Below are 25216 nucleotides of genomic sequence, written 5' to 3'. Positions count from 1 at the left end.
ACTATATTCTAACTAAAAGAATGCAGAAGTTTGATATTAATAGCTTAGCCATACCTTTAAAGTTAAACTATACTGACACATCTTGAGTTGCTGACTTGGCACACGTCACATATACAGCAAAACCCATCAGTGGTTTTAAAGAAACAGAAAAAACACTATGCATGCTGTTAGTCTCAGGGTTCAGCTACAAATGTTGTTCTGCTGGAGTAATAAAGACTCCATGAGAGAATATGAAACACAAAGGCACCAGTGTGCCTAGCGTGTCTGATAAATGAGCATGAGCATGTATCTGATGGATTACTGGGTAGCTGCCTCTCAAAGTCTCTGAGAGCACAAAATACGAAATCAAAATGGATTAGGATACTTAGGCTTTTCACAGGAATGTTCACAGACACAAGACAATGTCTTCTGCCTCGTGACTTTCAGGGAAAAAAATGGTTTTTACTGTATGCCAGTCTGCATGTCAGTACTTGACAGAACTGGCAGGAGAAACTGGCACCAGCATGTTTTATTTTAGTTTTCACTTGGCTGAGAAGTGAAAGATTTCAAATGTATTATGCTGGGTTAACAGACAACAACCTCTCAGTTTATAAAAAAAAAAATAGGGCCCAATATTCAGTTTCAGCTCATTAAAATCAAATAGAATTTATATGATAATACAACCTAATTCCACAATTTGATGGATTTCTGAACAAAATAGTTTTTTTTTATAAGATAAAAAAAGTAATTGTATTGATAAAAAAAGAAGCCTAAATTAGAGCCTGATCAGAATGAGAGTTTGCCAAAACATGGGCTAAATAGCTGTGGCTATTGGGGAACATTACATATAACATGTAAAGTCTAAGTGATTTCAGAAGAAATCGTTGTTTCAGAGATTACGTAAAACCATAATTTTTATTAAATGAAAAATCATGTGACAACAAAACTAAATGCTGCTGCATCTTATTTTACATTGACTTTAATACTTGTTTTTCAATGGATGACTTATCTTGTTAAATGCTTGGTAAAACCAAGCCAAGACCTAGTGCAGGGACCAAACTTTGTTGTCTGTCAGAGTTTTACGACATAATATTAGCTTGAAGTACATTTATTATATGGATAATTTAACAACATTTACATGTTCATGATTTACTGAATTTGCATTAATAAGTCACATGACATTATGGTTCACGGTGCACCGATACTTCAAAAGTATCGCGATTCTCGGAAATTAAAAACGTCACGATTACTACATTTATTAGTATCGATACTTCAAAGAATGACTGCGTTCCAGATTTTTAAGAGACGTATTTCATGTTGGTGTGTGCAACGCACGCTTCCAGTGCCTCCCTATTGACGTCTGTGTTTTTTCCTTACGCAAGCAGCAAAAAAGCAGTACAGCGAGATGGCTGCATTAGTGACTTTACTAAACTGATTTGACTTTACTAAAATGTGTGCATAATCGCATTAAATAGTTTAAATAAGTTGTTCAGATGAACAAAGCACAAGGTTTTCTTGCATAATTAACATTTTAATTGTTTGGTCAGACAGTTCATATATAATATTCACATTAATCATGGATTAAACGTGGAGTTATGTTCTGCACAGCACCTATAACTGTGCTTTGTATCTGCTGATTGCTGATCGAGATTTACATGCTTGGCTCACTGACCCTGTATATTCATTCATTTCATTCATGAACGAGATGTATCAGTTCATTCAACTCATTCATGAATGAGAAGATCTCTCGATCTCGTTCAGTGGAGGGCGGATTCGATCACTACATTCAACAAATCACATGCTCCGTCACATCTTGAGTAACTCTTTGACAGGATGAAACCGTTCACAGAGCTGTTCACGAGCTGCGCATGCGCTGCTAACAGCGCAGAGCTCGCGCGCTGCTGTGGAGGGAGGAACTTCAGTGAACAAGAAATGTGAGTCTAGTAGCAACGTATCTTCCGTGATGTCCCCGATGCAAGGGTCGGGGTGGGTAAATAAATTTTACTTTATTTGCGGGCTGGGGCAGGCCAAATAATTTCATAAAAGTGGGACTACGCTGCATGAGCGAGCACAAGTGATACTGTGGCCACCGGTCCACGACTGGTACAAAAGGATGACGCTTAATAAAGCTCACTGGCTGAGTTTTCTCCTCTGAAAGAAAAGGTTGCACAACTGACAGAATAAGTTACAATATCTGAGATATTGCTGCTAAATTTTATTTGCTTTTTTTTTACTTGAATGCCATTGCTTAAATTGATATCATTTATCTTTTGACATTTAATCTTCTGAGTTCAGAAACATTAATATAATCGCTGTTTATATTTTATTCAAAGTTCAGAATCAAGATAAATTTATTACTCTTATGTTTCTTATGATAACTGAGATAATGCTGCTAAATGTATTCTTTCTTTACCTTGAATGTCATTGCTCTATTTTATTTTTTATATTTTGATATTTCATATTTTGTTCAAATGTTTAATATATCTGCTGTTCATATGTTCATTTATTAGTGTGTTATATGATTAGAATGTTGTCCCGGTTTTAAAATAAATCAAATGATTTATTTGAGAGTGTATTTTCCCTTTTAAGGAAAAGTATCGCAATTCTTCACTAGGTATCGGTATCGAAACAATAATTTTGGTATCGTGACAACACTACATGACATGCAAGTAAACAAAATATTTATTATTTTGTGTACATTTTTTATTTATTTACTTATATTCTAAATTTTTATGATTAATTATTTGTCCATTAAACATTTAATCTCTTGAATATGCATTTTATTTTGACTTTTTATTTTAAAAATGATTATAATTTTTGATATAATTTTTTTTTTTATAATTTTATTAATTATACATTTTAATTTAATTTGTTTTTATGATTTAATTACAATTTGGAAAGCCCTGATCTACTGATTAGCACACATAATAATCCATGGTGCTCATATGAATGCCGCAAGTTCAACTCTTTTTCCAATCAATTCCTGTCTTCTGTATTCTATCGTTAGAAAAAAAAAAGTGGAAAACAGCAAAAATCTTCTAAAACCTAACTCTAGGTTTAACTTGGATGAAAAGGCGCCACTAAAACAGGACATAAAGAACATGGTGCTCATCTGCTCCATGTCCTATTATAGAAACAGATCCCATAACTTCTCTGCTTTCTAACTGAGCTACACTCTCTCAGCGATCGATTAAAAATAAACTGAAAACTACATCAGACATAAACTAGGGATGCACTTCACCGTACTTGACTCTCAACGAGAAAACACTCTTTGCTGGAACGACGCAAATGGTGTGATTTTGCCGGAGAGCAATCCTTTAAAAGCTTGTCCAATACTCAGAAGTACAGTAATAAGTCAGAGGCCCAATCTCAGCACTGATGCCTGGAGCTTCAAGCCACGCTGCCTGCTCAGGAATCTCAGTTACTTCGATTTGCCTGAACCTGCGAGAGCACCAGCCACAGGGCCAGCATGTCATTTCAATTACCCATTGCCCTCAGCTCCTTCAATATTACTTTAATCTGAACACCTGGAGCTGAACACAATAAATAAAGAGATTCAAAGAAGCCTTTTGATTCAAGGAGGAGCTATATAAACTCGGCGTGAACCAAGAGGATGGAAAACACGATGGTATGGTCTAGAGCTGAAACAACGAATCGATTTAATCGATTAAAATCGATTATTAAATTAGTTGTCAACTAATTTAGTCATCGATTCGTTGCTAAATAACTTTTATGTGCCGTAAGCGGCTCATTTCGTGCATATTTCAAATCTGCGGTGACCAAAGTGTGGCAGTAATGAGCCACCGGAGGTTTTACTCAGCCAGTAGAGCAGGAGAAGTAGCGAATAGCCAATAGCTGGCCTCGTTTTATGTCACGTGCTCCCCGAACAGCGTCTCTGCAGCATTCAAGCGTGATGTGGGAGCATAGACATCATATATGATGTTTATGTGTGGGAGTACTTTACTTTGAGCCTTTAAAAAAGAAGCGTAACCTGTAAACTCTGCACTACTGAACTGTTTAAGGGGACATTCACATATCGCGTCTTTTGCGCGCTCAAGTTATTTCCAACACCGCACCGCATCGAGTTAAAAACATTTCAACTTTTCAGAATGCTGCAAGCGCACCGCGGGTCATGTGACAAGAACTAACCAATCAGCTTCATCCTTTCCCGTAACAACGTTAAAAGCTCAGTCAAGATGAAAGGAACAGCTGATCATAGCTGTATATGGATTTCCATTTTGAAATAAATTTAGTAGCAGAGCTACTGCAAGCGATTTTTTGAGCTGCAAATCCATTTATCCTTTGCTGAAATTTCCGCGTCTTCTAGGAGAGAGCACGTCATGGTTGCTTAGCAAAGGCAGAAGCCTCAGGGGCGCTTCTGCGCGAGCGCTTTGGAAAGAAGGAGAAAGCGGTGCGCCTATCGTTTTCCACGCGTTTTAGGCGCGATTTGTGAACGGCCCCTAAGACTTTCATTTGTGCAGATTCTCCAGTAAAATGTTGTTTGCAAATGTTAAGTCGTAAAACATGATAACATTGCTTTTTAACAGTTAACATTTAAAGCTTTACAAACATGTTCCGTAATCAGTTTGTCGTTTACCAGTTCATAATTCAGTCGTGCAGCCTAATTATGACTGAATGAGAGAGGTAAATGTTTAAAGATATTTGAAATGCACTTTTTTTCTAAGTATTCACTGCTCTTTTTCACACAGCAGGTTTTTTGTGTGTGTCCAATTTTTTTTCTGGAAAACCTTCTGATGGATTTTACTTTAAATTGTGAGTTCCATTCAGGTTTCATGCCATTGGCACTTTTTTCGAAGGATTGTTTACAATTTCACAGAATAAGCTATAAAGCTGTTTCCCAGTAAATAATAAAATACAATGCACTGCAATTTTATTCTGTTTTATCCTTATTCTTCCTGAAAATATGTTCTGAAAGATTGCTTAAGCTTTGTTCGGGATGTTAAACTACTTTAGGAGCTCTATGGACTGCCATGGTGAAAACATTATTTTAAATCTCCTTGTGAAATTTGCTAGAGTATGGGTCAGTGTTCTGATTGCAGAAGAGTTCGACAAAGGATTACTAACACAATAAAACAACTCCAGGTATATTTTGATGAGGATATGACAGTGCAAAATGGTTAAAATCTCTTAAAAATCTATGCTGAAGGATAAAGACCATTTATTAATAATTTACTTGGGGAAAAAATGGAAAAAAATAAAATATAAGTACATAAACCGATTAATCGATTAATCGTAAAAATAATCGACAGATTAATCGATTATCAAAATAATCGTTAGTTGCAGCCCTAGTATGGTCTATCTCACCCTATGTTTCTCCTTGATTTTACGACGGTACTCGATCTTGTCGAACTCCTGGTCTTCCTTGCGAAGCCGCTCTTTGGCTGCTTCCACGTTAATGCCAGACGTCTCCTCCTCCTCCTCTTCATCTGGTACCATTGTCTTTTGCAATGGAGGCCATTGCTGCATCACCTGCACACATACATCACAGTTAATTAATTTTCACTGCTTTTTATGACTCTCAGTAATGTGTTTCTGATAATACAAACCTCTCCCTCCTCAGTGAAGATCTTCTTAGTGTTGACCTTGAAGCTCTTTTTCTGTATTTTCTTTGCGTCTTTGAATTTGGATTCCTTTTGTTTCTTAATATTGGACTTAGGATCTGTGTCCTAAAGAAAGAGAAAATGTATTTTACATAACCAGATGTAATTATAAAAGCTGTCAATTTTACCTCCTTGGGGCCAAGTTTAAATAAAAAAGAGAATTCATAAAGGAGCTCTGAAAGCAGTTAATTTGATCCCGTCATTCAACCAGGACACAGAGACACCCAACACCACTCCACAATATTCCTGTCTCCTCTGAAGTCATTCAAGTCGATTGCTGATGAGATGTGAAAAGGTTCAGATCTTGAGGAAAACCACTTTCCACTTAAACACTCTGCAAACTCAAAAAAAGATACTTGCTCATCTGCAATTTACAGCCGTAACAGCCTTTAGCCCTTGTGCTTCAGATTTTAACAAAGACTATTGACTAAATTGACTATAAAAATCAAATCATTTACAAGGTGTTGACAATCAATATATTCACGTGTGCAAAGAAAAGCTAGCAAAAAATGACATTTCAAAAGGCATTTTATTATTATGATATGTAATAAAGAAATACATGTAAATTGTCTTTAGAACTGTATATATATTGTTTTATTTCTATATCAGAAATCATTTTAATATGCTAATTTCAATTTGGTGTTTAAGAAACCTTTCTTGCTGATGAAAACAGTTTTAGATGAAAACAGTTTTTTGTGATAAATGTAAAGTTCAAAAGAAACAGTATATATTTAATGTCTTTACTGTCACATTCGGTCAATTTAATCAGTCAATAGAATCATTATCCTTTAAAACACTAATAATAATAATAATGCCAAATGTGAAATAATTAACTATTTTTCAATAATAACAATAAATTACAGGGCTAAATTAATACAACTGACAGTCCTTGTTTTGGCAAAGTAGCTGTATGAAAAGTTTTTATTTATTTTTTTTATATTATTATTTACTGTACTGTACTGCAGTATTTGATTGTGGAGCCTCAAGACATATCAGGCAATTCTGACATGACTCACAGGTCCGCGTCTCTCATAAACCTGCCAGGTCTGCACAGGAGTCATGTTAACGGTGTCTCAAAGGCATATTGAGAGGAGAGTTACATAATTTAGCACGTCTTCATATCTGGAGTCCTATTAAAACAATGCGCTTTGAACGCAAAATGCACAGAACTCGAATAGAAGCTGAATCACAGTGCAATGGGTCACAACAGCCGAGACGTTATGAGGAAGATGACTGAAGAAATATGTCCATTTCATAAGCACCACAGACGTAATCTTCCCACCGTTCACAAAGGTAAGCTGCATTAATTATTTTCCATGTTTAAAGTTAAGGATAAAGATGAGGTGTGTAATTTGTATTCAAACCTTTTTATAAATTATTTGTGATTCTGTATTCTGTATGTTAAAATAGATGCATTCAGGAACATCCTGTTTCTGTATGGCAAAATGTGACTATTACTCGGTTATAAAGCCAAAAGTATACAGACATTTTCCTCAAATTAATAGCTTGAGCTATTTCAGTCACACTTATTACTAGCAGGTGCATAAAATCAAACATACAGCCATGAAATTGCCTCAGGCAACCATTTATATTAAAATGGGACCCCTTAACTTCTAATAATTCCTGTGTTCACAAAGCACAGCCCATCAGAAATGTGCAATAACTGTAATTACACCAGAAATGTGTGTTGTTTTTTTTACCTCCTCCTCATCCTGGCTCTCTTCATTGATATTGAACACATCTTTACGCTTGACAGTCAGTAGGTCCTGATCATTCTGGTCGTTCTCATCCTCTTCATTAAAGCCACATAGCAGAGCTGCAGGCTTTGTCTCCTCCTCATCACCATCATCATCCTCATCCTCATCATAATCCTCAGACTGTGAGGACCGAGACTGCTCTCCTTTGAGTTGGGCTTTGAAACTCTTCAGCTCATCTTCAGACTCGTGTCCTGCAGCGCCGCTATGGTCCTCCATCACTCCACTCTTCTGCTGCTGGGCCTTACTGAGGAAACGGACCCGCGGAGCCACCGCCAAACCCAGTGACCTGACAGCGACAAGACCACACAAACCTGTCAGCTTGACGTCAAATCAAATGCATTTTTTTAAATCCCATTTTAGTTTTTTTGCCTTTTTTTTTTTTTTTAAAGTCAATTAAAACTAAAATGTTTTGTAAAACAAAGCATTTATGATAGAATATATATTCTATAACATATAAAATGTGTATTAATACATTTCAAAAACAAAATTAAAACAGTTATTTGCAGCTTTAAAAGAAAGGAACTGCTCAAATAGGATTATAAACTATTACTGAATATAGTGACAGATAATTTTTTACCATTTCAGATCTTTTGTTTTTACCACTTTTAATTAATAGAGACATTTGGAGATTAGGAAAAAATAAATAAATAAAACAGCTTTTAGAACAAAACATTTATATAATATTTGTATATTTTTTTTATATTAATAAAAATAAATTTAATAATACATTAAAAAGGTACATGCTGCTTTAAAATTAACTGTTCAAGTATGATCAAAAATATGACATCTTTTACTAATTTTCACTTTTTTTACACTTTTGGACAGGATATGGGTATGTGGGGAAATAGAGACAAAATTATTGACACTAACCACTAGACTAAAATGAATTATGAACAAAATAATTGTATTAAACAGCCTATGTTTTTTCAAAACAGATGGTGATGGTTTCTTTTTTGATCATTTAATTGCACAATAATGACGCATCATTTGAAGTCCTCAAGAGTGTTCACATGGCTCACACACAAACACATTTACACAGAGGACTGCTGGGCATTACTTCACAGCATCCACTCACATGGCATATTCTGGGAGTTTGAGCTGGAAAACATCAAAGACGTCTTTGTTCTTCATCAGATAGACGGAGCGGAGGTAGGACACAAAACACTGCCGTTGAGAGGAGGGGAAAAAGAGAAGAGGCATTACAGAGGATAAAATCGGAAAACTTATCCCTGATAAACACATTAGTGAGAGTGCACTAGCAGGCGTTTTATGGCAGCAATTTGCCCGATTACATTTCATGCTGTTCTTCTCTCTATAATGAGCCTCACAAAGCTCAGCCCAGAGCGTGAGGCAGACAATCAGATTATCCTAAAAGCATGGCTTGGCTCTACAGTACAGCATCAACCTTTAGTGTTTGAGACTAGGTGTGACAGACTATACAGGAAGTCAGGTCTCCTCGGGTCTTACCCTCTGTGCTCGTTCCTTCTGCTCCTTCTCCTGTGCCAGGAAGGCCTCCAACTTCTGCTGGACAGACACCAACTTCTCTGGGTTCACCCTGTGAATTAATTCAAACAAATTAGTAAAGGGATAGTTCACCTAAAAATTTGTAATTCTTTCATAAATTACTCACCATCACGTTGTTCCAAACCCATTAGACCTTCGCTCATCTCCAGAACACAAATAAAGATATTTTTGATGAATTCCGAGAGCTCTCGGACCCTCCCAAAGACAGCAAGGGCACTACCACCATCAAGGTCCACAAATGTAGCAAGGACATCATTAAAATAGTCCATGTGACATTAGTTTTTCCATCCGTAGTTTATAAGAAGCTACAAGAATACTTTTTGTGCGCAAAATTAACGACTTTATTCAACAACACGTCTCCTACGCCTCACGATGGCGCCATTTTGGAGAGTATCCACTGAACATACACAATGTATGCTGTTCTGTGTCAGCTGCACAATGCAGCAATGTTTTCATTCAGAAATAAAGCATAAACAACATATCCGCGTGACGCAGCTGACACAGAACAGCATACATTGTTTACGTATGTGATTCTCTCTCAAAAATGGCACCATACGGTGATGCGAAGTAGACAAATATTAGAATTTATTTTTGGGGGGTTTTCGCACAAAAAGTATTCTTGTAGCTTCTTAAAATTATGTTGAACCACTGATGTCACGTGGATTATTTTAACGATGTCCTTGCTACACTTCTGAACCTCGATCATGGTAGTGCCCTTGCTGTCTATGAGAGGGTCAGAGAGCTCTCGAATTCATCAAAAATATCTTCATTTATGTTCTGAAGATGAACGATGGTCTTACAGGTTTGGAACAAAATGAGGCTGAGTAATTAATGACAGAATTTTAATTTTTGGGTGAACTACCCCTTAAAGTCAATGGCCTTGTTTATACCTGGTATTAACATCTGTCAAGCGGTAAGTGCAAGGGTAAACAGGGTCCAACATATTTGTGATTTGTTTTAAAAAGTAAAAAATAAAGAGGTTATAAATTAAGTTTATTAGCAATTATATGGTTTATAATAAAACAATCCTTAAAGTTATAAAAACTAATTATAAAAAAACAAAGTACATTATTTTAATTTTGCATTATTTTATATTATTATATGATATAAAATGTAAAATGTTTAATTGAAATCATCTACAACAACATATGTCACTGAACATAATTTCCGTGGTTTTGGGGTTGGGGAGGCACATACACAGGGTTATTTGGCAAAAAAAGATTTACCTTGAAACTAATTAGTACCATATCTGCCATTGCCATTAGCCCTTGACAGGCTCAGACTACAGATTATGGTGGGATATTTGAAACCGCACTACCAAGAACGGCTACTCACTACAACATGGTGCAAGCACATGTAACATTTAGGATGCTTTTGATATCAAGTTTTGCTGGTTAGCTTTGTCCTTGACAGGGTACAAGATGACCTACAATCTGAAACATGACATTTCTGAAATTGTTTTGTTCAAAGGAAATAATAGTAACTTAAATACTAGGAAATTAATATAAAATGTTACTATCTTTCAAATTCTAATAAACAGACTAATAAAACAAAATGGTAAAAATAAAGTGTAGCACATGCAAAGAAAGAAGTGACTGTGGGAACTGTAACATGTGAAAGGATATTATGGCAAAGTAAACCTTTCCTTATTCAAACTGATTTTTTTTTTCATGAATATATGATTGACCTCAAGAATGAAAGCTATGTCATTCACTTGGAAAATTATGAGCTTTATCATGCTCATAGACACTAGGGGTGTGACAATAAACTTAGCTCACCAGATGAGACAAAATACAGAAACTTGGTTCACTAGAGCAAGACAATGTTTTATTACTTTAAGAAATTTTATAATGACAAAATATTTGTCTTTTAAACACAAAAAGTAAAATAATACAGTTGTATTTTGAAATGTTTTAACTAATCTAGTGCTTAACTAATGATTATTTTGCTAATTAAGTAATCTCAAGTTCAAGTTCAATTTCGCTACATGTGAGGACATACAGTGGAACGAAATGTGCCTCACAGGACCACGGTGCTACATAAATACAGACATACAACAATTTAGTAAAACAGTATAAACCTATATACAACTAACCTACTGACAGATTTTGACTATAAATATATTATATAAGCTAAAAAAATACAGACTATACGAATGCTTCAAATAATACTATACCTATAGACAATTAAACCTGTTTACTTTTATTTTGACAAGTGAGTAATCTGATATATGTTGGCATAGGTTTAAATGATTTACGTTACAAATAATCTGAGTTTTCGCAGATGAACGTTAAGCAACCCAAACTCACCGCATATGCAGAGAAAGAGCTCCTTTCACACATACAGTCTTTACTGGTAAATTAATGTTAAGAGATCATGTGTGAATATGACTTTTCAAAAATCCCGGTAAATATGTTCTGGCAATCATATCGTTCTTATAGAGACAACGTGGTTACTCTGAGCTTTTTAAAAAGCTCCACTGGTTTTTTAAATAGCTTCTGTATGTAAGTGTATGACGCTAGATGGAAATATTTTTTCATTGCGCCTCCCAGCTTTTTCAAATGTGTCGCGCTCGAGACCCAGGCTTCTTTTCCATTCATCATCTAAAGCGCATCTCGTGTTTATAGAACAAAAACTTCTGATTGGCTAGTGATGTTAGTTTGGTTGAGAGTGAAAAGCTGTGTTTTCCTTCTCATAAATCGGTAGGCGAACTCATGCACTCAAACGTGATATCAACAAGTGTTTTTAAATGTAGGACGACTTTTTTTTACCGCAGCCAAACGCCGCACGCCAGAGATCCGGCACGGTGCCGGAGAACTTTAAGCCCTGCATAACTTGCTTTAAATAGTGTTTATAATTATGGAATATACAATAAATAAACACAAAAATGTTGAGACACCTGACCATTACACCAATAGGGATTTCAATGAAATTGTACTTTAAACACAAGCTGTGGGAATTTTTGCCCATTCCGGTCAGGCACTAATGAGTGCAAATGCTACTAAATTAACTGAGCATTCTGGTTAAATTGGGACATTTTGGTGAATACAGTAACACTGACTAACAGCAAACATAAAATCAGGCCTGTGGAGACTGGGACTGCAGCTGCATTCTCACAGCAGATATCACTGATCATAATGATCTCAACATGATCACATGCATCAAGCTGCCATCTTTCGTTCTCAGCATGCATGTGGCTTCCTCTATTATTCACAAACCCTTCTGCTAAACACTGATGAACATGTCACACACTACAACACTGACAAAACTACACATTAGCTCCAAGCTCATCTTATTTTTACTGCAAAACTGACTGCATGCAGTCCCAGAAGGAAACGAGAGATACACTCACTTGATTTTGTTAATTGGAACTTTCTTCTCTTGAAGCTGTGCAATCATGCCCTTCTCCTCTGACGGCAATAGGACAAGGAGAGCTTCGCCTCCCTCCTTATACCTGCAGAGAAAAAGAGAAAGAGAATGTGTGTTACAGGAACATTTCACTCAAAATTTCCTCAATTCTGTGCCACATAATATCAGCAATCGGTTTTGGAATGGCATGACAGTGAGTACATGAGCTCAGAATTTTTTTTTTTTTTTGTGAACTGTCCCTTTAAGGTCACACTAGGTGGTCTGCTGCAACGCAGACCTCTCACACAACCGTTTTTTTTTTTTTAAATGCTCAGCTCAGTGAGTGTTCGTGTTAAAGCTCATGAGCTTTCTGCAGAGGGTGGTGATCTATGAAGGGGAGTTACTGAGAATATCGATTCCACACTGAAAAAACAAGTGTAGCAGAAGGAAAAGAGAGTGAAGCTGGCAGCTGGGTGGAAGGAAGGTGTGTGCTGTCTCGCTCTAAGCGCCGAGAAACTTGACATGTTTCTGTAGCTATCCAGTGCCTAGTATGTGCCCTCAAGCTTTGACAAGTCAAGCCAGAGCACAAAAATGTAAAAGCTAAATAGCTGAGCTGGTGTTAATCTATCATGTGTCCAGTGGTTAAATATGATTTTATGTAAGATCTTAATTCCAATGCCAACATTGTTTTTATCAGAAACATGGAAGTGACGAGGAACAGTTCAAATCTGCCATCTAGTGTTTCAGATATAACACTCTTCCGTTAAGATTTTTACAATGCTTTATGAAAAATTTACCTTCACAGAATATTCAGATAAAAACAGTTAATCAGTGAGTGTTACCTGGCTGTTCTGCCAACCCTGTGGATGTATGTGTTTCCATCTTCAGGACAGTCAAACTGCAGCACCCAGTTCACTGCAGGGAAGTCTAGCACCACAAACAAAAACCCATTAAAGTTTTTTTCAGTTACATACTGCTTCATTAAATAAATATTCACAAACATTTGCTGGGATTTGTACTCAAACCAAATATTAAATTAACAGCACTTATTTCAGTCATTCAAACATAACGTGCATTTTTCCACAGAATAAACTTCCATTACCAAGTCCTCTGGCAGCGATGTCTGTGGCAAAGAGGACGGCTGAGGTCTTGCGGACAAAGTCATTATAAACCTCCACCCTCTTCATCTGCTGCTGTTTTCCATGCAAAGCAAGTACGGAGATACCTGGACGCAACCGGCAGAAGACCCGGAACAGATACTGAACCTGCACATAGAGAACACCACCCATGAATTTCATCAACATATATACATACCATTCAAACATTTTTTGATCAATACTTTTGTTCAGCCAGCATCCATTTAATTGATTAAACAGTTAATATATTTATAATAATAAAAAAAGATGTTGTTCTTTCTATTCATGAAAGAATTCTGAAAAAAATTAAAATAAGCAGCATAACTGGTTTCAACACTGATAATAATAAGAAATGTTTCTTAAGCAGCAAATAAGCATACTAGAATGATTTCTAAATGATCATATGTCACTTCAGCTGTGCAATCATATAGATTACATTTTAGAGTATATATAACACTTTTTTATTAAAAAACAAAGAGTAATATATAATTTTTACTAGTAGTTTCAGACATTTTAAACCCACTCCATTCTATGAAAACAGACACAGATGTACTACAGAAATAGTTTGAGCTGTTACCTCTTTGCAGCAGGCAAAAAAGACAATGATCTTCTTCTTAACATGACTCCTCAAAAATGAGAAGAGCATGTTGACTTTCTGGTGCAGCTCACACACAACATAGTTCTGTTCCAGAGTTGCTGGTGTACTGCAGAGAAGATCAGTGTTTAAGAGCTTCATGTCCATCCATGATGTTAAAGGTATTGACATAACATAAACCCAACATAAAACACCCTATAAAACCATGAGCTTACCTGAACTTGGCCTGCTCATGGACCCACACATACTCTGGGTTCTTCAGGCTCAGTCTGGCCAGATCTTTGACAGACTTGGTCTGAGTGGCAGAGAAGAGAAGGGTCTGCCGTGTTTTCGGAAGGTTTTCAATAATGGCATTAAGTGTGTCAGCGAAACCCATGTCCAGAATTCTGTCGGCTTCATCAAGTACTGCCATGGAAGAGAAGTATGTCAGGTTATTTAAAATAAAGACCTGAAAATAACAACTGCACATGTATAAACTCCACTGTTTGGTGTATAAAATTTGGGGTCAATGAGATTCTATATTGATGAATTCTGACAAAAAGTACCTCAATTTCCACAAAAATAATAACCAGCACAATGGTTTTCAACACTGATAATAAGAAATGTATAAAGAGCACCAAATCAGCCAATTGAAATGATTTCTGAAGGATCAGGTGACACTAAAGACGGGAGTAATGATCAAATAAATGCTTTGTTCAAAATATAAATCTTACTGACCCTAAACTTTTGAACAGCAGTGTATTTAAAACTCTTTCTAAGCATCACCTTACCAAGCATGTGCAGATCTGAAGCATGAAAGGTGGCCGTCTCGTCCATGTGCTGCAGCATACGTCCTGGGGTGCAGATAATGATATTGGTGCGATGGATTTTTTCTGATTCATCTTTCAGATCCTGCAGTCATTGAAAAAGAATAACCAATTATTACACAATAAAAACCTTGACAAAAAAAATATGTAAGAACCAGACTAATCACTAAAGACAAGAGAGACGCACCTTTCCACCGATTACAAGACCAGCAGAAAATTCATGGTGCTTGCCGACCTTCCTCAATACCTCGAAGGTCTGGTAGGCCAGCTCTCGGGTGGGAGAGATGATGAGAGCGCCGAGGCCATCCATCGCAGTCCACTGTTCACGGTACAAGCACTCCAAAACCTGGAGTATACAGATATATGGATATTATATATCACAATATATTATAAATATTACATATTTACAGAAATATTAATTAGAACAAAATATTTTAATCTTGTCATTGCATTTTCAGTTCCAATATACTGAATTCAGTGTTTCTGATTTTTTTTTTCCTAAATATTGTATAAAATTTCACAATATTGCTGTTTTACTATATTTTTGATCAAATAAAAGCAGATTTCTTTCAAACATTTTTTTTACCCTAGCCAAAACCCATTACTGTTGGGGTTTTGTAAAGACAGGGTGATGCTTACTTCCAAGTCGGCCTACAAAAATACATCAGCACTGCTCTATTGCTTACCGGGATGAGGAAGGCCAGAGTCTTTCCAGAGCCAGTCTTTGCAGCACCAAGAACATCTCTCGCTTGCAAAGCGAAGCCAATCGTCTGCCTCTGAATCTCTGTGGGCTGCCTGTACTGAGCCTCATGAAGACCTGAAGGCATGATCAAGAGCATCATTAAGATTAAGAAGACATATGTGAACTTGTTAACATGCAAATACTCAGGTTTGCTCACCTTTCAGAGTCTTTTTTGAGAGTGGAAAATCAGAGAACTTCACAGCCTCTTTGGGATTGATCTAGGAAAACAGTTACTCGTGTCAAAACCTTCACAGTGGCATGTTTCAAGATGGATTAGATGTCTGATGAAGGATATCAGGACTATTATAGATCTCAACAACTACACAACACAGCGTCTGAATACTTGACATGCGGAATCAAATTAATCCAAAACCTTGATATGTTAACTTTTGATGTCTGTTACGTGGCCTTTTCTGTCCCAGGACAGACTTCCTGTCCAGAAACAACCATCAGCAACACTTCAGGTACAACATCCAAAGGACTAACGTAGTTAGCGCTTGTAAATTAAACATTGCTTTTAAATGTCAAAAGGCAGAACAGCCGCATAACAGGTAAATAAACACGTGGCACTCCCTAGAAACAAGTACTGTACGAGATGTCAGAAATGCTTTGTGATATCAGCCTCATGATATCTCACCTCGGAGTATTTATTCACCAGCTTCTGTATGACTTCTCTCTCCACCTCATAGTCGCGTTTCTTGGTGGTCTTTTGAACTCGTTGGACTCGTTTCTTTGTTTTGTTGTATTTCCTTTTCCATTTCTCAAAATTCTTCACAGGGTCATCGTCTATCTGCGTTTTAGCTTTATCCTTTTTATCCCGCATTTTCAATTTGTTTCGTTGACTAGCCAGTGTGTAACAGCGTAACAACACGTGAAGGTTTACCTCGCGAGATGTTTGCTGGCAGTGAACGTTGCTATGTGCGTGAATCAGCGCCATCTAACGACCTGGAGCGATGAAAAACATTTATTGGCCCTAACATTTTAAGTTATTGATATTTTTACATTCTACACTCGAAGGGATCATGGGGTAGCAGGATTGATCCGTTTTTATTAACACGTATGGTTATATTTTATTTAAATAACTGAATTATAAATGTTGTTGCTAAACTGAATGTAAAGGGCTGATTTTATAATTGGAGATATTGATATAGATTTGGCATTTCAAAAAGGTAAAAAATTATTTATAGTGTTGTATTAAAAACATATTCAATTTGTATAATTCTGTGCTTGCCAAAAACGAATTACTTCCTTTTTTTTTTACTTTTAATGAAAAAAAAAGTATTAGTATTATTAGTTAACTCAACAAACTAGGCAATGTGTAGGAATAACAATAAATCAATAAGAGAAAAAATCGTTCTTGCCTCATTAGATAAACAGTCCTTACATTCCAACACTTGAAACTGAGATGATAATTCACCTATGCATATCTTAAAAAAAAAAACAACGTCTTCACAGAACCGTCCACTTGGAGTATGAGTTTTTTGACACTTTTTGTCCCCTAAGGATCCCTGTGTAACTTTTTTAAATGACGCAAAATACTTAATGATAATAATACATTTAATAACGTTTATTTAACAAAAACACACACATAGTATATACTGCTTAAAACTGTTTATTTGCAAATCAAATAACATTCTACTTAAACCAGCAACACAACCAGCAGTAATCAGCAGTGTAAAGCAGAATTTCAGTCATGGCATACAGTTGCTTGCATCACCTTCAATACTGTTCTTGTTAGCTACAGGCTTCTCTGATGAAAGTAATTATGAGCCTTTTTTGGATACAAAGGGGACATTTTCATATTTTTAAAATATTATTCAGTATTTATAGGACATCATTTATACGGTGTAAAGGCACTATGCCTCGCTCTGTCTCTGAAATATTAACATATTTACATAAATATAAAACAGAACAAAAATACAAAAAGGCAAACCCTGGCCACCTCTCTTTCTTCGCAGATTCCAGGCACTTTCCTGTAAACTCAAATATCTGATAGTTAACATTTGAAAGCCTGCAGTGATAATGCAATTTATATGTACGATATGTTACGTTGTGCTATGGTCAAAATCATGAGCTGTAATTCCACCACATTTATACCATACAGTCAAATCTTCAGTGCAGACTCTTAGAAGACAGGTATACAAAAAAATTCATAATCTCTTTAAATGTTAAAACTGAGAGCTCTTAAAAAAAGACGTATTGAATGACATCTTACTGTGTATCAAACAAGCAAAACACTTTGGTCCTTGGAGAAGATTGAAAGTCTTTTTTACAGAACCTCATAAAAGAATGTTTCTAATGTATGTTTTAGGGAAACTCTTTATCTTAGATAAAAATTATCTCACAGCGAGGAAACAGGAAACGTCAAACTCCTTTCTGCTCTTTACTCGCATACTTTTACTGCTGCTTTCTAAAGATTCATAACCACATTCACACAAGTACTCTTGACAGTCAAGATTACCTACTTCTCTCTTTTCACAGCAAAAAAATAAAAAATAATAATAATTTTGGTTCATCGAAATAAAAAAGTACACTGGCAGAACCTACTTTAAAGTAGGTGAAATGAACAAAAGGCTCCTCCGTCACAGTGAAGAGTTTGTCTGCTGGTAAAGCATTTGAATGGGTGTCTGTTCTATGGCAAGACCTCTAAAAGAGATCAGAAATCCTGTCCTCCCATCCTCTGTATAGTTATGTTTGAGTAATACGGGTCTGGACAGGACTTTCTCAATCTGGTGCTCCTTACGATGATCCTCCATGTCCTTTCAGGTTCATTCAGCTGTTCAGCTCATGCAGGATAGAGTAAAGGTGGGTGGGACTTTCATAGGGCACTAAAGCACCATCCTCTGTACACTTGAGTTACAAATCAATGTTATTTCATTTTGGCACAGACATCTCCATTTCCTTAGACAAATTCTTGCTGACTTGTGTTAGGTCCTGTTGAGGAAAATAGAGAGAGTGAGCTTAAAATGGTGAGAAACAGATCTGGTACCAGCTGTATAGATGTGTGCAGTACCCTCTTTGCCCATTATCATCTTCTACCCAGGCCACGATCTTCCCTTCCCAGCCAGGCACCACTGCGTCATCCTGGAACACCTGGGAGAAGCCACGGGTCCTTTTTATACATTATATGCAACATTTTATTTTGATAAAAAAAAAAAAAAATAATTCATGTCATTCCAAACCATGGCATTTTCTTTGCAGTCTATGCAGGGTCAGAAAGCTCTCAGATTTCATCCAAAATATCTTAATTTGTGTTCTGAAGGTGAAAGGATGTCTTACAGATTTGGAACTACATAAGGGTGAGTAATTAAAGATTGAATTTTCATTTACGGGTGAACTATCCCTTTAAAAGTCCCTACTGTTCAAAAAAAATATTTCAAGACCCCCTTCATAATTGAAAGTTTGATGCGGGCCCCTAATGGGCTCTGGCCTTCTGGTTGAGGAGTACTGATTTAGATGCTTGAATGTACTGAGAAAATATCTTGTTGACTGATTATGTGGCAATACCTCTTCCTTTACAGTGCCAAACTCTGGATCCAGTGCTTTAAAATGGTACCGATAATTGCCTTCCCGATCAACAGCAGCCTTGAAGTCTCGCAGGGTGACCTCCCCAAGTCTGTTGACGTAAGTCAAAGTCAAAGTCACCTTTATTTATATAGCGCTTTAAACAAAATACATTGCGTCAAAGCAACTGAACAACATTCATTAGGAAAACAGTGTCAATAATGAAAAAACGATAGTTAAAGGCAGTTCATCATTGTCATCATCATTGACGTAAGTCAAAGAAAAATCTCATAGCACATACAATATGTGACCCTGGACCACAAAAACAGTCATAAGTCGCTGGGGCATATTTGTAGCAATAGCCAACAATACATTGTATGGGTCAAAATTATCAATTTTTCTTTTATGCCAAAGATCAATAGGATATTAAGTAAAGATCCATGAAGATATTTTGTAAATTTCCTACCGTACATATATAAAAACCCTAATTTTTGATTAGTAATATGCACTGTTAAGTCTTTCTCAATATTTTTTTTTTCCACGATTTTCAAATGGTCTCAGCCAAATATTATTCTATCCTGGTTTTGTGGTCCAGGGTCACATATCTAAAGTATACTACATTATAATGATTTAAGGCTAAATATCCACCGAGTCGCATATATGTGTAATATGTGTTATCCCCAAGAGTCTGACTGACCTCTTGGGGATGTTGACCATGAATGGTGTGATTGAGCGGTCAATGAAGTACAGGACTTTGGTGCATGCTGATGAGTTTAACATAGGGCTGCTCTGAGAATGAGCCATTTCTGTAAGAAAGCAGAGGAGATTATTCACTTTAGTATTATTTTAAATAAGCAGCAATATTCTTACTGTGAAGCCTGACAAGTAAAAATTATATTCAATATATTTAAACGTTTATGTCATTTCCTCTACTGAGGTGTTTTGTAAGGTGTCCCAGTAGTGCAGAACGAAATCTAAACAACATAACGAAATTGTCACAGCACAATGCATAGGACTAATTTTATTATTGTGCTAATTTTGCTGTGTTGCGACTTGTTTCCATTGTGTTGTGGCTTGTTTTTGTTGTGTTGCGACTTGTTTCAATTGTGTTGTGGCTTGTTTTTGTTGTGTTGTGACTTGTTTCCATTGTGTTGTGGCTTGTTTTTGTTGTGTTGTGACTTGTTTCCATTGTGTTGTGGCTTGTTTTTGTTGTGTTGTGACTTGTTTCCATTGTGTTGTGGCTTTTTTTGTTGTGTTGTGACTTGTTTCCATTGTGTTGTGGCTTGTTTTTGTTGTGTTGTGACTTGTTTCCATTGTGTTGTGGCTTTTTTTGTTGTTTTGCGACTTGTTTCCATTGTGTTGTGGCTTGTTTTTGTTGTGTTGTGACTTGTTTCCATTGTGTTGTGGCTTGTTTTTGTTGTTTCATGACTTTTTTCCATTGTGTTGTGGTTTGTTTTTGTTGTGTCGCGACTTTTTTCCATTGTGTTTTGGCTTGTTTTTGTTGTGTTGTGACTTGTTTCTATTACATGGTGGCTTGTTTCCATTGTGTTGTGGCTTATTTCCGTTATGTTGTGCTAATTGTATTGTGTTGTGCCATGTTTCCGTTGTATTGGGGCTTATTTTCATTGTGTTGTTACATGTTTTGTGTGTTTCGGCATGTTCCTTTTGTATTGGGGCTTGTTTTTGTTGTGTTGTGCACTACTGGGCCACTGTACTTTTGGGATTAAGATGTATGCTTACTTGAAGTAGGAGGCCAGGAGTCTCGATCTGAGTGAGAAGCTTTATGACATGGAGATTTGCCTCGGGTCTACAAAGAAACAGACTGATTTGAGAACAGAATGTAGATCAGGTGCAAAACCTGCTGTGTGAGAACGGATAAACATTCACCGTACCCTCCTCTCCTGTTTGTGGCGTGTTTCCAGGTCATAGAGGCGATCCATCAGGCTGGCCACACCTTGCTCAAGGGTGTCCAAAGTGTGATGCTGAGGGTCGTGACCTCCAAAGCTGTTCCTCAGACTACGGAGAGCATCTCTTACTAACTGCAGCTCCTCAGCCTACAAGAGACACAATTACATATTACATCTCTATAGATATAATATAAGATAATTGATGAAAAAAAAGTCTTCAGGCTTGTTTACCCCATGGTGTGGTTTTGATGGTGTGATGGGTGGGTGTGAATAGCCGTTGTTTTGTGGAAATTTTGAGGAAATAATGTAAGCACTAAACATAATCTGCAATGTGTGAAAACACACAGCTGTGGGGAGAATTGTGTATTATTTATAAGCCTGTTACCTCCTCTGTCTCATGGCTCATTAACTCTTTGAGAATACTTTCCTTGTGCTCCAGCTCTCTCTGCAGGCAAGTCTGAGAAACACACAAACAATCTCATTCACACTCAACTGTTCTATAAAAGCAAGCGCAGAAGCCTTCAGTTACATGATGAGGTAAACAGATTCATTATTAGGGCTCAACAATCAGGATGTATTTTTTTCTGCTAAGGGCGGTCGGGACTGTACCTGCATACTTTTATATTAAGATTCAAAAGTATTCACTCATATATATTAAATTTGCAATAATAGCTGTACATTATATAAACAACAAATGAGTAACTATCCTGCATTTCCATTCCCATCATGCAGTTCTCCTTCACAGCTGCTGTGCTAGTTGAGTCTGCAGGGCTGTGTTTGATGTGGTACCTGCTGGCTGCTGCTGTCTGTCAGCTTGTGCAGTGTCTCATCCAGCTTCAGCTGCTGCTGCTGCAGTAGTCGATCCTTTTGGCTCAGTTCTTTCTGTACAGCATAAAGACAGTAATTTTAAATATATTATAGAAATAGATGTGGTATAACTACCAAAGCTTTATGATGAAAATTAGCATTTGATTGGAAAAAGCATTCTTTAATGTGTGGAATTTTTAAGGATATAATCTACTCATAACTTAAAGCACAACTACAGTCAAGCTACCCTTTTGAAAAAAAAGGTAGCTACACAACAAGCTACTAATAAAAACTAAAACTTAAAAGTAATGCATTTCTAAATGTATAAATATCAGATAATAGTTTTTTAATTTAGCAGTGAGAACAAATTGATATAATATTGCATATACAACAAGGATCTCAATTAAGGTTGCAACAAACATTAATTACTACTAAATAACAATAAAACTAGAAAACTGTAATTTATATAGAAATAACTGAAAACTCTCATGAACAGTAGAATTAGAATACATACAATATATTGTGGAAAAATGTTTATATTAAACATTATTATACTTTGCAAAACAAGACATGCCTTATATTCGCCGAGAAGCCTGTTCCGCTCCTCTAGCTTCCTCTGTAGCTCGGCCTAAGAAAATAATATACACACATAATAATTGACAACTGTCTCAGATGTGGTATAACCGAATGAATATGCACAGTATAAAAACAAAAGAAGTCAGGTCTCAGCTGCATGCGCTCACATTTTGTCCCGCCAGCTCGTCTTTGGCCATACTGGTGCGCAGGAGCTCCTGTTTGAGCTGCAGGACTGAGGACTCCTGCACAGCCATACGCTGCTGAAGAGCATCCTGAGGGATGACAAAGCACAGTCAATCACTCTAAACTCCGATATATCACTTTTTCTGCTTTATATCAGTCTGAGACTAATTATATAATATTTTATAAGCATGTGGAGATTGGAGGTGTGCAAGACTTACTTTCACCCCCTGCAGGTTGCGAGCCTCCTGTTTGAACCTCAATAGCTCCCTCTGCATGTAAATATAATATAAATAAACAAAATAACTCTAAAGACTCTACAGCATAGATTGGTTATTTATATATATATATATATATATATATATATATATATATATATAATAAAAAAACATGACTCGACAAGATCAGCCATGAATAAGTTTGTTCAATCAGATCAAAACTAACACACAGATTATGTATCATCATAAAATAGTCAAACTTGAACTGAAATGATATTCAAAAATACATTAATACAGTATAGGGGTCTCTTATGCTGCATTTACTACACAATATAGTAAAAAAGATAATATCAGGAACTAATATTGCAATTCAAAATATGTTTTCTATTTTAATATATTTTAATATGTATTTATTGAATATGTATTTATTTATTTATTCCTGCAGTAGCAAAGCTGAATTTTTAGTGTCAATTATGCTGATTTGGTGCTCAAGAAACATTTCTTATTATCAATGTTGAAAACATTTGTGCAGTTCAATATGTTTGTGGAAACTGTGATATAGGATTTTTTTTTTCAATATTCTCTGGTTAAAAAAGAGCAGCATTAATTTTAAATAGAATTATTTGGGAACATAAATATTTTTACTGTCAATTTTGATTAATTTAATAAATCCTTGATGAATAAAAGTACTCAATACTTTCCAGAAGACATATCTTGCTGACATCACACTTTTGATTGGTATTGTAGTGCTGTCAAATGATTAATTGTGATTAATTGCATCCAAAATAAAAGGTTTTGTTTACATAATTTATCTGTGTGTACCGTGTATATTTGTTATGTATATATAGAGACATAGACATACATACGCATACAGCATATATTTAGAAAATATTTACATGTATACATTTATATTTATATACATTGTCATATCAATATATTGAATATATAAACGTAACATTTTTCTTAAATATTTAAAAACTAAATCCTGCATAAATATCTCGCCACACTCAATAAATGTACAAAACTAAAACAGCCCAGAACAAAAATACCCACCTTCAGTTCTTGACTCTCCTCCATGCTTTGGTCCAGGCGACTTCGTATTACAACCTGTAGCACCACAACAGATAAGAGGGTTATTGCTACTTCAAAACAAAACCACCATAACTACAGTTCACGCAACACTAAATCCAGAAAGAACTAGTTTACACGACAACCTAGAAAAGAAATGGAAGAGAGAAACCGACAATGTAGGAGAGAAGGAGAGAAACGGATACCTGCGTCTCTCTCACAAACAAAGCAAAGTTCACCGTGAGAGTAACATGATCTGCCCTGACAGAGCTTAGTGAAAGAGCAGGAGAGAAGGAGAGAGATGGGCGAGGGAGGGGCATAGGAAGTCACATATTATCAAGAGGGAGGGATATGAAGGATATTAAAGAAAAGAGGCCAATTTGGGGTAAAACACAGTTGGGACAGAAATAAAGATACACACCAGTTGCTGCTCGGCATTTTCAACTCCCTCACCCAGACTGAGTGACACCTCCTGCTCATCCTCGGGTAATGAACCATGGAGAAGGAGAGCCTATAAAACACACAAAAACATCTGTTATAAGTCTCTAAAAGCAATTCAAACTAAATTAGGAGATGAAATATGTTAGTGTCACCTGTAGGCTAGACACCATTTTCCGCGCCTCCTGCATCTCCCTCTCCAGATGCTCCTGCTGCTCACACAGTTTGTCCTCCCAGGTGCAGCCATCGGCTGGACCATCATGCCCTGAGACAATGGCCTGGTCACACAGGGCCAATTTCACTGTGTCCTCTAATGGCAACAGAGATTGATCATGACAGTTTTATGTGGATGAGACCATCAATGTCCAACTGACTGATTGAAAGTAATCAATACCTGATTTAATTGTTTTCTCCCTAGACAAGGTGTCTAATAGTCCTGCCTTCAGGTCTGATAGGCTGACCGAGTCTCTGGAAGTGTGGGTGGGGCTTGATGAACTGAGGCTGTGGAAAAATACAAAAACATTCAGTTACTGATATAGGGCTAAACATTATAGTCCAAGTCAACTTTTGATTAGCACATGGTTTTTTATTGTACTGTATTTTTTACACACACACACAGACATACATACATTCTATATATATATATATATAGAGAGAGAGAGAGAGAGAGAGAGAGAGAAGGACCATGTGATATTTCAGTTTTTCTTTTTTAATAAATGTGCAAAAACGTCCACAATTCTGTGTTTTTCTGTCAATATGGGGTGCTTTGTGTACATTGAGGAAAAAAACACACTTTTAGTTTTCTCATGAATTAAATTATATTTATTCATGTATTAATATAGAGTAAATAAAGTTAAATTGTGTCTAACACATGGGTTTCTATGAAACTGTATGCCTGTGTATATATAGATAACCATTTATTTTTCATTAATTTAATTTCTGGCTCACCCCAACAGTAGATTTTAAATGTGCTTTATAAAAAATTATTTGACTTTACGGAAAATAATTAC

The 25216-nt window shown here is 36.2% G+C and overlaps 2 protein-coding genes across 3 annotated transcripts in view; both read right to left on the bottom strand.

Moving 5' to 3' along the window:
- ddx10 (DEAD (Asp-Glu-Ala-Asp) box polypeptide 10) overlaps positions 1-16410 on the bottom strand; it is a 30338-nt gene extending 13928 nt beyond the window's left edge. For both annotated transcript variants that reach the window (XM_059526401.1, XM_059526402.1), the window contains exons 1-15: positions 16146-16410; positions 15666-15726; positions 15453-15583; positions 14954-15112; positions 14731-14851; positions 14176-14365; positions 13943-14069; positions 13332-13494; positions 13072-13156; positions 12234-12335; positions 8825-8912; positions 8433-8521; positions 7301-7643; positions 5547-5666; positions 5305-5469 (exon numbers count right to left, since the gene is read on the bottom strand). In XM_059526401.1, the coding sequence (XP_059382384.1) occupies positions 5305-5469; positions 5547-5666; positions 7301-7643; positions 8433-8521; positions 8825-8912; positions 12234-12335; positions 13072-13156; positions 13332-13494; positions 13943-14069; positions 14176-14365; positions 14731-14851; positions 14954-15112; positions 15453-15583; positions 15666-15726; positions 16146-16331 (2130 nt within the window). In that variant the 5' untranslated portion in view covers positions 16332-16410. The remainder of the gene's footprint in view (positions 1-5304; positions 5470-5546; positions 5667-7300; positions 7644-8432; positions 8522-8824; positions 8913-12233; positions 12336-13071; positions 13157-13331; positions 13495-13942; positions 14070-14175; positions 14366-14730; positions 14852-14953; positions 15113-15452; positions 15584-15665; positions 15727-16145) is intronic.
- A 694-nt stretch (positions 16411-17104) lies between these two features.
- LOC132117238 (dixin-A-like) overlaps positions 17105-25216 on the bottom strand; it is a 36894-nt gene continuing 28782 nt past the window's right edge. Inside the window, exons 6-21 of the mRNA XM_059526400.1 lie at positions 24601-24707; positions 24362-24516; positions 24190-24279; positions 23754-23807; positions 22704-22754; positions 22470-22574; positions 22301-22354; positions 21709-21801; positions 21295-21376; positions 21151-21206; positions 20905-21066; positions 20753-20819; positions 19710-19818; positions 19016-19124; positions 18522-18601; positions 17105-18442 (exon numbers count right to left, since the gene is read on the bottom strand). Coding sequence (XP_059382383.1) covers positions 18436-18442; positions 18522-18601; positions 19016-19124; positions 19710-19818; positions 20753-20819; positions 20905-21066; positions 21151-21206; positions 21295-21376; positions 21709-21801; positions 22301-22354; positions 22470-22574; positions 22704-22754; positions 23754-23807; positions 24190-24279; positions 24362-24516; positions 24601-24707 — 1381 coding nt within the window. The 3' untranslated portion in view covers positions 17105-18435. The remainder of the gene's footprint in view (positions 18443-18521; positions 18602-19015; positions 19125-19709; positions 19819-20752; positions 20820-20904; positions 21067-21150; positions 21207-21294; positions 21377-21708; positions 21802-22300; positions 22355-22469; positions 22575-22703; positions 22755-23753; positions 23808-24189; positions 24280-24361; positions 24517-24600; positions 24708-25216) is intronic.

The sequence above is a fragment of the Carassius carassius genome, chromosome 36, assembly GCF_963082965.1.
Source record: "Carassius carassius chromosome 36, fCarCar2.1, whole genome shotgun sequence".
Classification (NCBI taxonomy): domain Eukaryota; kingdom Metazoa; phylum Chordata; class Actinopteri; order Cypriniformes; family Cyprinidae; genus Carassius; species Carassius carassius.
This window is presented reverse-complemented; position numbering and strand designations above follow the sequence as displayed.